This window comes from Culex pipiens, chromosome 1, assembly GCF_016801865.2.
Source record: "Culex pipiens pallens isolate TS chromosome 1, TS_CPP_V2, whole genome shotgun sequence".
In the NCBI taxonomy this organism is placed as follows: Eukaryota; Metazoa; Arthropoda; class Insecta; order Diptera; family Culicidae; genus Culex; species Culex pipiens.
In genome coordinates, this window is record NC_068937.1 from 82,139,340 (window position 1) to 82,152,963 (window position 13,624).

Below are 13,624 nucleotides of genomic sequence, written 5' to 3' on the forward strand. Positions count from 1 at the left end.
CAGCTCGTTTCATTGGAAACGCACCTGTCGTCCGTTGGTGGAGAAACGCACATCAACTGAACTGCAGTATACGGACTACACTAGCGTGTCCCAAAAAGTGAGAAGCTGAAATCGAACTACACGGCTGGACCTTCTAACGCTTGGTCGTTGTAGAGTAAATAGGGTAAAGCGTAGTCGTCTTCCGTTCCGACGGGGCCGCAAAACAGGCCACCTGGACCTTAACCCTTGGGTGGGTCTGAGTTGAGGTAAAAGGGTAGTCGTCACTTGCTTAGGCGGTGTCGCAAAACCGATCACCTGGACCTTTAACCCTTGGGTGAATCTGGTGTGAAGGTGAAAGGGTAGTCGTTCCTTGTTCAGACAAGAACGCAACGCTGTACTGGTTCTAAGGTGAGCTGCAACGCTATTGCGGCCATGGCCGCGCTGAACCCACTCCCTCCCGGGGATCCTCCGGATGGGAATGCCGGACCTAGTGGTACAAACGTAAACGCGAGGACAATGCCGGAATGGATGGATCGACAAGGAATGTTTGGGCAACGTATTGTTCTGCTCCTGCAACCGACAGGAACAAGCATGCTACCAAACAACCCATTCGTAATCGGCAAATCGATCGAACAAACCTGCGGAAAAATCGAGTCAGCAAACACGGAAGAAAACGGTACAAAATACGCACTGAAAACTCGAAGCGTCGATCAAGCAAGAAAGCTGCTGGCGATGACGAAGCTCATAGATGGTACCAAAGTGGAAGTGGTTACCCACCCCAGACAAAACGTATGCAGGTGCGTCGTCGTTTGCAGAGAAGCTATCGAACTCAGCGAGGACGAATTGGTCACGGAACTTTCGGCACAAGGAGTGGTGAATGCGCGCAGATTCACAAAACGAGAGGGTAATAACAGAGTGAACACCGCAACAGTCTGCCTAACTCTGAATGGTACTGTGGTCCCCAAACACATTTGGTTTGGACCGCTCAGAATAACTACAAGGTTGTTCTATCCATCACCGATGCTGTGCTTTAACTGCAGTGACTATGGACACACAAGCAAGAACTGTAAGAAAGAAGCCGTTTGCTTCAACTGCTCCTTGCAGCACACCGTTGAGCCGTCGGAAGGTGGACGATGCATTTTGGACCCGTATTGCAAGCACTGTAAGGGGGCTCATCCAGCTACCAGCAAGGAATGCCCTAAGTACAAAAAGGAGGTGGCAATAATCAAGATCCAGGTAGAAACGGGAGTCACGTTCGCGGAAGCGAGACGAGAGTATGAAAAGCGTAACCAAGCACATGGATTACCCACCCACGCTGAAGTTGTTGGCGCCCAGAAAAGACTGGAAGCCATTGGTAAAGATAACGAAAAGGACAACGAGATTCGCCTTCTCAAGGAAGAAATTGAGAAATTGAAGAACACTGCTATGGACAAAAACAAGGACGAAGTCATCACTTCTCTAAGGTATGAACTCGAGCAAACCAAGAGACTGTCAAGCGCCTTGATGAAGAAGTTGCGCGAAAACAAATGTGCCAAAAACGACAGCGAAATTGAATCGGATAAAGACAGCTCAGAAAAAGAAGGATCGCCAAAGCAAGCTAAATTCGCCAAAGGACAAGCAGGAAAACTGCAGGACAACATCAGCTCCCAGCCCGAGAAAAACCCCCGCCGTGGTCGTGGAAGGCCACGGAAAACTCCAACACTTGAACCAGGAAAGTTTGATGCAGAAATGCACTCCACTTAACCATGGATTTAAGCACAACAAACAAAACCAAGGACAAAGAACCAGCTATGAACAAGAACTACTCGAACATTATTTCATGGAACACCCAAGGACTTAGAACCAGTAAACCAAATTTGAAAATACTAAGCAGCAAAATCAACCCATCTGTACTATGCCTCCAAGAAACCATGTGCTCATCTAAGGACCAGGCGAACATCAACGGCTACAGCATATACTACCGACCGAGAGTTGGTGGCGACCGTGCAGCCGGAGGAGTTTTGGTTGGAGTGAAACCTGAACTGGACAGTGAAGAAATCGACCTGGACACCAACCTGGAAGCCATCGCTGTTAAGGTAGGTCCCCCATTTAATCTGACCATTATCAATATATATCTGCCACCGGGGCAAGCCATACAAGCCTCGGAAATTGTACACCTGATAAACCAAGTCCCCCAGCCACGCCTACTCGTGGGAGATATAAACGCCCACCACCCACTGTGGGGATCGGAAACGTTCAGCGCCCGAGGACTAATGTTCGAGGAAGTATTGAACGAATGCAACCTGGTGGTCCTGAATAAAACAGATCCAACCCACATTAGTGTTGCGACCGGAACTCTCACGAGTATTGACGTGGCATGCTGCTCAACAGAAATAATAGACCAACTAGATTTTTCTGTACTACAAGACGCCTACGGTAGTGACCATCTACCAATATTGCTAACCCTCCCTGACACGGCCCATGCCATCCGAACGCGACCCAAATGGAAGATCGAGGAAGCAGACTGGGAGACATTCCAGACAACAGTGCAGTTCCCCCTCATGCCTACAGCTACACAACAAATCTCCAGCATTACCCAGAAAATACTTGAAGCAGCGGAACAAACTATACCGAAAACGACGGGGATGGTGAACAAGAGGGCGGTGCCTTGGTGGAACCAAGAGGTGGCCTCCGCTGTCAAGAGCAGGAAGAAAGCCTTGCGTGCACTGCAATCAGCCAAACGGAACAACTTGGAGAATCAAGAGGCTCTTGCAGCAGAATTCAGAGCAGCCCGCTCTCATGCACGCAAAGTCATCCAGGAAGCACAACGGACCTCGTGGATCAACTTCGTCAACGACTTCACAGTGCAAACACCTGTTAAAGAAGTGTGGGAGAACTTCCGCCGGATCCAAGGCAAGTGCAAAACGAACCGTATCAGTGCAATAACAGCCGAAGGAGGTACTGTGTCTAAAGATGAAGATATTGCTGAGGCGCTGGCTAGCTCTTTCGCTTCCATCTCTAGTAACGATGCTTACAGCCCCGAGTTTCGCGCATTCAAGGATCAGGTTGAGCAAACTCCTCTGTCAATCCCAGCTGACACGAGTGCTGAGTACAACAAGCCCTTTTTATTCACTGAATTTGAAGAGGCAACGGCAGGTTTGCGTGGCTCATCACCAGGCCCTGACACTGTCCACTACTCCATGATCGTAAAGTTACCGTTGGATTGCAAACGACAGCTTCTTGATGCGTACAACCGGCTGTGGCTCGGTTCAGTATACCCACCCGAATGGACGGAATCGCTGGTGATCCCTATCTTCAAAAATTGTGGTGAAAAAGCAAATCCTCGTAACTATAGGCCAATCTTCTTGAACAGTTGCCTGGGAAAGGTGTTTGAGCGAATGGTCAACAATCGTCTAGTTCACATCATCGAGACAAGAAGATTACTGCATCCTCACCAGTTTGCCTTCCGGAAAGGAAAAACTACCGTTGACCACTTGGCTGAGCTCGAGAAAGTGGTACGAGCAGCCTGGAACAAGAAGGAGTACGTTCAGGGGATTTTTCTGGATGTTACCAAGGCGTACGATACCACCTGGAGAAGACTGGTCCTGAACCAACTGCGTGACTGGAACATAGAAGGTCTGATGTTGAAATTCTTGGACCGAATGCTGGAAAATCGCTCATTTAGAGTTTTTGTGAACGGCCAGCTGTCGCAAAGCAAGATCATGGAAACAGGCCTCTGCCAAGGATCAGTACTGAGCGTCACCTTGTTCTTGGTGGCTATCAACACATTGGTAGCACGGATGCCGCCCAGCATAACAACACTCTTGTACGCAGATGATGTTGTACTGCTGGCCAGTGGACGAAATGTTGAAGAAGTTGAGAACGACTTGCAAGCTGCACTGAAGGCGGTGGAATGCTGGCAGAGCTCAACGGGATTTAAAATTTCTGCGGAGAAAAGCGCTACGGTCATCTTTAGAAGCTACGGAACGAGGAAACCACCGAGCAGAGCTGCACTGGAGCTGAATGGGACCCTGATCCCAACCAAAAAGCAGCACCGATGTTTGGGCGTTATCCTGGATCAACATTTACTGTTCAAGACACACTGCGAGGAAGTGAAAGCGGCTTGCCGACAACGAGTCCAGCTAATCCGTTGTGTAGCATGTAGGTCATGGGGTGGCGATAGGAAGACTCTAATCAAGCTGTACAGAGCCACAGTGTTGGAGAAAATTCTGTACGCAGCACCTATAACAGCTGCCGTCAGTGACAACGTCCTGAAGATCCTCGAGCCAACACACAACACAGGCTTGAGAGCTATCTGTGGTGCGTTCCGTACCAGCCCTGTAGATAGTCTCCAAGCTGAAACAGGAATCCCGAGCCTGAGAGTGTTCTTTGAACAGCGGACAGCGATCTATGCCGCCAGAAAAGCAGCCATATCAGCACAGAGCATAACCCAGCCAACAGAAGACGACTCACAATCAGCAGGAAGCAGTACCGAGAGCAGCTACGATAGCAACAGTTCAGGAGAGGAGTGGAATTCGACTAGGCATCGAGGTCCGCACCGTGGAGTGGAAACTGCTGAAACAAGAGGAAAGGCGATACTTGAAGAGCTGGAACTACCGTTACCCGAGCTGAAGATATTCACACTACCATTGTGTCCCCCCTGGGAACGCAGACGGATCCGGATAGACAAAACATTACTCGAAGCTGAACGAGCCGGAGCAACTTCAACACAACTGAAGGAGCTGTTCGTGTCCCGAAGGAACACGGAATATCGCTTGTGTGAAACAATATTCACCGATGGATCAAAGGAAGATGGCAGGGTTGGTTACGCGATGGTTAGAGGGGACTTGGTTGTTCGAAGAAGAATCAGTGATCTGAGCAGTATTTTTGCTGCGGAGTGTGGTGCGATCACTGAAGCGCTCAGGTGGATAATTGGTCAGAATCGCGTGGGGACCTACCTCGTCTGTACAGATTCCTTTAGTGCCATCACGGCTTTGGGGAAACGAAAAACTAAATGCAGATGGAAGGACGAGATCAACATCCTACACAATCAGGCAGAATGTAATGGCACGGAGATAATCTACATGTGGGTGAAAAGTCATGTAGGAATAGCAGGCAATGAGAAGGCAGATGAAGAAGCGAAGCAGTCATTGAACGACAGAAACATCTGGGACAGAAGCGTAGACTTCAAGGAGTTCAGGACGGTGATCAAGAAGAGGGCTGTTTGGCGCTGGAATGCGGAATGGAGCGGAAAGGTGGGCAACAAACTACGAGAGGTGAAGAACTCGGTACTACCTTATCGGGATGTATTTGTTGGATCGAGGAAGGAAGACGTCATTCTGACAAGACTCAGGATAGGACACACCTTGCTAACCCATCAGTATCTGCTGGAGAAGGACAGTGCGCCGCGTTGCACAAGGTGCAATTTGGCGCTGACGGTGAAACACATCTTAGCGGAATGCCCTGAGTTTGAAGAGCAGAGACGCCGAGCTGGAGTACCATCCAACGTCAGGGAAGCCTTGGCTGATGATCGAGATATGGCGAAAAATGTGTTGAAATTTTTAAAGGCTACTGACATGTATGGAAAAGTGTCAAGATTCATAAACAGGACCCGAAAGACTCATAGTTAAAAGGTCCTAAATAAATACAAAAAAAAAATTATTAAATTATTAAATTATTAAATTATTAAATTATTAAATTATTAAATTATTAAATTATTAAATTATTAAATTATTAAATTATTAAATTATTAAATTATTAAATTATTAAATTATTAAATTATTAAATTATTAAATTATTAAATTATTAAATTATTAAATTATTAAATTATTAAATTATTAAATTATTAAATTATTAAATTATTAAATTATTAAATTATTAAATTATTAAATTATTAAATTATTAAATTATTAAATTATTAAATTATTAAATTATTAAATTATTAAATTATTAAATTATTAAATTATTAAATTATTAAATTATTAAATTATTAAATTATTAAATTATTAAATTATTAAATTATTAAATTATTAAATTATTAAATTATTAAATTATTAAATTATTAAATTATTAAATTATTAAATTATTAAATTATTAAATTATTAAATTATTAAATTATTAAATTATTAAATTATTAAATTATTAAATTATTAAATTATTAAATTATTAAATTATTAAATTATTAAATTATTAAATTATTAAATTATTAAATTATTAAATTATTAAATTATTAAATTATTAAATTATTAAATTATTAAATTATTAAATTATTAAATTATTAAATTATTAAATTATTAAATTATTAAATTATTAAATTATTAAATTATTAAATTATTAAATTATTAAATTATTAAATTATTAAATTATTAAATTATTAAATTATTAAATTATTAAATTATTAAATTATTAAATTATTAAATTATTAAATTATTAAATTATTAAATTATTAAATTATTAAATTATTAAATTATTAAATTATTAAATTATTAAATTATTAAATTATTAAATTATTAAATTATTAAATTATTAAATTATTAAATTATTAAATTATTAAATTATTAAATTATTAAATTATTAAATTATTAAATTATTAAATTATTAAATTATTAAATTATTAAATTATTAAATTATTAAATTATTAAATTATTAAATTATTAAATTATTAAATTATTAAATTATTAAATTATTAAATTATTAAATTATTAAATTATTAAATTATTAAATTATTAAATTATTAAATTATTAAATTATTAAATTATTAAATTATTAAATTATTAAATTATTAAATTATTAAATTATTAAATTATTAAATTATTAAATTATTAAATTATTAAATTATTAAATTATTAAATTATTAAATTATTAAATTATTAAATTATTAAATTATTAAATTATTAAATTATTAAATTATTAAATTATTAAATTATTAAATTATTAAATTATTAAATTATTAAATTATTAAATTATTAAATTATTAAATTATTAAATTATTAAATTATTAAATTATTAAATTATTAAATTATTAAATTATTAAATTATTAAATTATTAAATTATTAAATTATTAAATTATTAAATTATTAAATTATTAAATTATTAAATTATTAAATTATTAAATTATTAAATTATTAAATTATTAAATTATTAAATTATTAAATTATTAAATTATTAAATTATTAAATTATTAAATTATTAAATTATTAAATTATTAAATTATTAAATTATTAAATTATTAAATTATTAAATTATTAAATTATTAAATTATTAAATTATTAAATTATTAAATTATTAAATTATTAAATTATTAAATTATTAAATTATTAAATTATTAAATTATTAAATTATTAAATTATTAAATTATTAAATTATTAAATTATTAAATTATTAAATTATTAAATTATTAAATTATTAAATTATTAAATTATTAAATTATTAAATTATTAAATTATTAAATTATTAAATTATTAAATTATTAAATTATTAAATTATTAAATTATTAAATTATTAAATTATTAAATTATTAAATTATTAAATTATTAAATTATTAAATTATTAAATTATTAAATTATTAAATTATTAAATTATTAAATTATTAAATTATTAAATTATTAAATTATTAAATTATTAAATTATTAAATTATTAAATTATTAAATTATTAAATTATTAAATTATTAAATTATTAAATTATTAAATTATTAAATTATTAAATTATTAAATTATTAAATTATTAAATTATTAAATTATTAAATTATTAAATTATTAAATTATTAAATTATTAAATTATTAAATTATTAAATTATTAAATTATTAAATTATTAAATTATTAAATTATTAAATTATTAAATTATTAAATTATTAAATTATTAAATTATTAAATTATTAAATTATTAAATTATTAAATTATTAAATTATTAAATTATTAAATTATTAAATTATTAAATTATTAAATTATTAAATTATTAAATTATTAAATTATTAAATTATTAAATTATTAAATTATTAAATTATTAAATTATTAAATTATTAAATTATTAAATTATTAAATTATTAAATTATTAAATTATTAAATTATTAAATTATTAAATTATTAAATTATTAAATTATTAAATTATTAAATTATTAAATTATTAAATTATTAAATTATTAAATTATTAAATTATTAAATTATTAAATTATTAAATTATTAAATTATTAAATTATTAAATTATTAAATTATTAAATTATTAAATTATTAAATTATTAAATTATTAAATTATTAAATTATTAAATTATTAAATTATTAAATTATTAAATTATTAAATTATTAAATTATTAAATTATTAAATTATTAAATTATTAAATTATTAAATTATTAAATTATTAAATTATTAAATTATTAAATTATTAAATTATTAAATTATTAAATTATTAAATTATTAAATTATTAAATTATTAAATTATTAAATTATTAAATTATTAAATTATTAAATTATTAAATTATTAAATTATTAAATTATTAAATTATTAAATTATTAAATTATTAAATTATTAAATTATTAAATTATTAAATTATTAAATTATTAAATTATTAAATTATTAAATTATTAAATTATTAAATTATTAAATTATTAAATTATTAAATTATTAAATTATTAAATTATTAAATTATTAAATTATTAAATTATTAAATTATTAAATTATTAAATTATTAAATTATTAAATTATTAAATTATTAAATTATTAAATTATTAAATTATTAAATTATTAAATTATTAAATTATTAAATTATTAAATTATTAAATTATTAAATTATTAAATTATTAAATTATTAAATTATTAAATTATTAAATTATTAAATTATTAAATTATTAAATTATTAAATTATTAAATTATTAAATTATTAAATTATTAAATTATTAAATTATTAAATTATTAAATTATTAAATTATTAAATTATTAAATTATTAAATTATTAAATTATTAAATTATTAAATTATTAAATTATTAAATTATTAAATTATTAAATTATTAAATTATTAAATTATTAAATTATTAAATTATTAAATTATTAAATTATTAAATTATTAAATTATTAAATTATTAAATTATTAAATTATTAAATTATTAAATTATTAAATTATTAAATTATTAAATTATTAAATTATTAAATTATTAAATTATTAAATTATTAAATTATTAAATTATTAAATTATTAAATTATTAAATTATTAAATTATTAAATTATTAAATTATTAAATTATTAAATTATTAAATTATTAAATTATTAAATTATTAAATTATTAAATTATTAAATTATTAAATTATTAAATTATTAAATTATTAAATTATTAAATTATTAAATTATTAAATTATTAAATTATTAAATTATTAAATTATTAAATTATTAAATTATTAAATTATTAAATTATTAAATTATTAAATTATTAAATTATTAAATTATTAAATTATTAAATTATTAAATTATTAAATTATTAAATTATTAAATTATTAAATTATTAAATTATTAAATTATTAAATTATTAAATTATTAAATTATTAAATTATTAAATTATTAAATTATTAAATTATTAAATTATTAAATTATTAAATTATTAAATTATTAAATTATTAAATTATTAAATTATTAAATTATTAAATTATTAAATTATTAAATTATTAAATTATTAAATTATTAAATTATTAAATTATTAAATTATTAAATTATTAAATTATTAAATTATTAAATTATTAAATTATTAAATTATTAAATTATTAAATTATTAAATTATTAAATTATTAAATTATTAAATTATTAAATTAATAAATTATTAAATTATTAAATTATTAAATTATTAAATTATTAAATTATTAAATTATTAAATTATTAAATTATTAAATTATTAAATTATTAAATTATTAAATTATTAAATTATTAAATTATTAAATTATTAAATTATTGAATCGAAAATTTGACAAACACAAAATTATTATCTACAATTCTTAAATTTTATTAATTCTTATGTTTTGAAATTCTTAATTTCTAAAATTCTTAACTTCTAGAAATTTTAAATAATTTGAATATTTTCGCCAGGTAGCAAATAGGAGAAATTCTCGTATGTTTAGCAAATAAGCACTCGCTTCTGACTCCATCCATTTACTTATTTTAACTATTCAAACAACTAATTTTTCAAAACTTTTGATAGAAAATTGCTTGCTCACTTCTTATTGGCCGATTTATCATTTGATTTCAGTTGAAAACGCTTTTTATGAGCTGTAATTGAATGTCAAAGTGCTGATATGGCAACATTAAAGGCACGCTGGAATTAGATGCTGTTCCCCTAGTTACAGTATTTTTTTTATTATTTAATTCATTTCAGATCTGTATCAAACAGTCTCCAAACAGGGCAATGAAAGTGTTGGTGGTGTTTGATTTTTAGAGAATGTCAAAATCGCCATTATCAATACTAAGACCTGGAAAAAAGAACAAACTTGCGGCCGAATACAACCTCTGAGTGAAAGCGATGGAGGTGAACGAACTACTCACGGGGCAGCACACGAATTCTACCGGATTGGCCATCATCAAGCGAAATTTGGAAAATTGTGACTGCAGTGATAGTGAATATTTGGAAAACAAAGTGTTTCGATGATCGATCGCACGACAAATACGACATTTTGGTGCAAAAACGTATGACATTCGTGCGAATGTCGCACGACATTGTCGTGCGACGTCGTACGATTGCACGTACGACAAACGACGGACGTCGGACGGACTTTTCAGTCAGGGGTTTGAATTCCGTTTAGAATTCCGCTTAAGCGAAAAATGTTCGATTCGAATTCTAAACAGTGTTCGTTTTAGATTCTAAACCGCATTCCGTTTCAAACGCAACAACCGGTTCCGTTTGAGTTTTCGCCGCAAATCGGTTCAAGCGGAATTCAAACGGAATTGAAACGGAATGGACGGGTTAGTTTTGACAGCTGCTGCTTCTTCTTCTTAGTATCGTGGTTTTTTCTTTTTTGTTTTGGTTGAATTGAAATTCAACCAGAAAAAAAACAGATTGGAATTTTGTTAATACTTTGATTATATTTTCATTAATTCTATCGTAAATACTTAAGTCAAAACCATTACAGGTTTCCCGACGATGGTTTCCTATATGTACTTAGCCTTGTACTTAGCGCCTTAATAAAAACACGAGTCCCAGCCCCAAATTCCCCATTTTTAATAATCTTTTTTTCGCAAAATTACATAGGCTTTAGTAAATGAAATGCGTTCTGCTGCTTCTTGCTGCTGGGCGTCCGCGTAATCTGGATAGCCGATTCCATACTTGCCGGTTTTCGTTCTGATCGGGTGGATTTTATTTTATCTTGTCCGCCGAATTGGAGAGTCGCATCGGACGATTCGACCGTACTCGACGCCGGGATGATATACGCGAGATTCCATCGTCTTCGTCTTGGCCGCCGTCGATCGTATCGGATGATTTCGTCGACTGGAGCGTGGCCGCTTAGTCCAAGTGAGATTCGTCGTCGTCGCACCGAGGTTAGGGAGATTGGCAGGCATTCGAATGGCGGTGATCCGTGCTGGAAGATGTTACGATTCTATCGGAGGAGCTTCTCCACGATCGTCGGTAGTAGGATCGCCGACATGGTGCTGGTAGAATTCTGTCGAACCGGTGTCCACTGCTGCAGCAGGTAGATCTTGCTCGTCGCCTCCCCCGGGATGTTCTCCGCAATCCTGCCAACTTGGTATAGCTGGGTTACGATGCACGACACCTCCTAGCATCACTGATTTGGCCGTGAGTCCGCTGGTCTTTAGTCCCCCAGCTACTGCAGCTTCCATGCTCTACGGAATGAAGCATTCGTTCTACAGTAGGTCCACTAGCAACGAGCAGGTGGTCGCAGCGACTGCGAAGGTGGTCCACTCTTCACCGCTGAAACCATTACCCTGGTAGGCCGGCGGAGGAGGAGGTGGTGCTGGCGGCCCAACGCAATCGGAGAGTTTGGCATGACAAAGGAAAACTCACCAGTTCGATTATTTCCACAGCATAAGTTTTTTCGCCGAAAAAACGTGGCGCGAATGAACAGGACCAAACATGTTTTGCTTTTTGCTTTTTTCCTAACACTTTGACGTTTGATTGAAAAAATTCAACAAGAAAACCGCTTCGGCGAAACGCGGCGAAATGTCATCGAGGTTCTGCCGTACACCAGCAGGTGTCGCTAATGTGCTAAAATGGCTCAAACGGAATCTAAACGGAGTCCAACCGGAGATTCCGTTTAGAAAATTTCGAAGCAATTTTCGAAGCGGAATTCGAAGCGGAATGAACCCGTCAATCGGAGAACGATTTGATTGGGTTGGGACAGCGGGACCAGAAACGTCAGCACTTCTACTAAAGAAGCAAATGCGGGTGATGACGGCAGGACCGTCGATGAAGCGGTCCCTGCCGGCCGAACTTCCACCACCATCACAATCCAACCGCAGCCGTTACCGCAAGCCCAACCGGACCCGGGCATGCTGGAGCTGCTCACCAGCAGGCTTGCCACAAATACAGATTTTTCAGCACAGGCCCGAAACACAAACGAATTTTTTTTTACAGTTAAAATAAATTAGAGCAGTTTTTGTTGAATTGGCCAAAAAGATAAACATTGTTAGCATCTTTTGGCATGTTCAGTTTTTGGTAAGAATATTATTCTTTAAAGTTATACTCGATTGAGTGTTTGGTATGTGCCAAAAAAATCTGTTTGCCCCCCGGCCGGAAAATGTAATAGGCCCCCAAAACCAAAGCTAAAAACTCGATTCGCCACCTACATTCGAGTAGGAGAACTTTGGTGCAAGGTTACGTTTACGTTTTTGCGCGATAAGTGCAAAGGCGAGTGAAAACTATTTTAAGGTTTTTTAAAAGAAAATTGATCTTTTGGAATAAATTAAAGTTAACAGGAGGTAAGAAATAAAAAGTTCTATCGATTGACTTTTTGATTTTTTTGCTAAGTTGCCTTTTTCATTGGAAATTCTGAGGTCCGGATTGAAAACGCGAGAATGAGGTTAGATTGCAAATTTTGAAAATCATCCCAATTACCATTTTTCAGACAGAGCTTTGCTTTTATGGTAGAAGTGACATTAAATAATATTTGTCCACTTGAATAATCTGCATTGATTAGTTAGGTTTTGGTTGATTAAAACATTCCCTTATTTTGAATCAGATAATGAACAGGTTAAATCGGCCATCACAAAAATATTTTCGTTTATATCAATTAAGCTATTTATTTCTTACCTGAAAATGGCATAATTTGCTATTAATGTCGATTTTATGATGAAATAAAACAATTTCAAATTTCAAATCAATTTACTCGCTGTAGGTTATAATGAAAACATCACCCCAAGTTTCAGCGCCCCCTAGTGGGGGGTAATTTTGACGTTTGATTGCCTATAGAGACAGATTGATTTTTTGTTGTTGTTTGTAAACAGTGCGCGCGTTTGCGATGACAGCTGTGAACACTGAAATAAAATTCATAGAGGAATGGTGTATGCACGTAAATATGGATGCACATACGGATTAACTTATGAAATAAATGCAATATATTTGGAGTGACCACCTCGTGCAGAGATAGCTATTTTTAACAACCGCACCACTACCCGAGCAGGGTAGAGACCCATAATAGGGAGACTGGTCTAAGCTTGCTAAATCGATCTGGCAACG

General features: G+C 31.6%; 1 protein-coding gene across 1 annotated transcript; it reads left to right on the forward strand.

The window, feature by feature from the left end:
• Positions 1-999: 999 nt before the first annotated feature.
• LOC120427579 (uncharacterized) lies at positions 1,000-1,722 on the forward strand. Its single transcript, XM_039592459.1, has one exon. The coding sequence runs from the start codon at positions 1,000-1,002 to the stop codon at positions 1,720-1,722; it is 723 nt and encodes a 240-aa protein (XP_039448393.1).
• The last annotated feature ends 11,902 nt before the right edge of the window (positions 1,723-13,624 follow it).

Coding starts and splice junctions, on each gene's coding strand:
- LOC120427579 (XM_039592459.1), top strand. CDS start 1,000: ATGCTGTGCTTTAACTGCAGTGACTATGGACACACAAGCAAGAACTGT.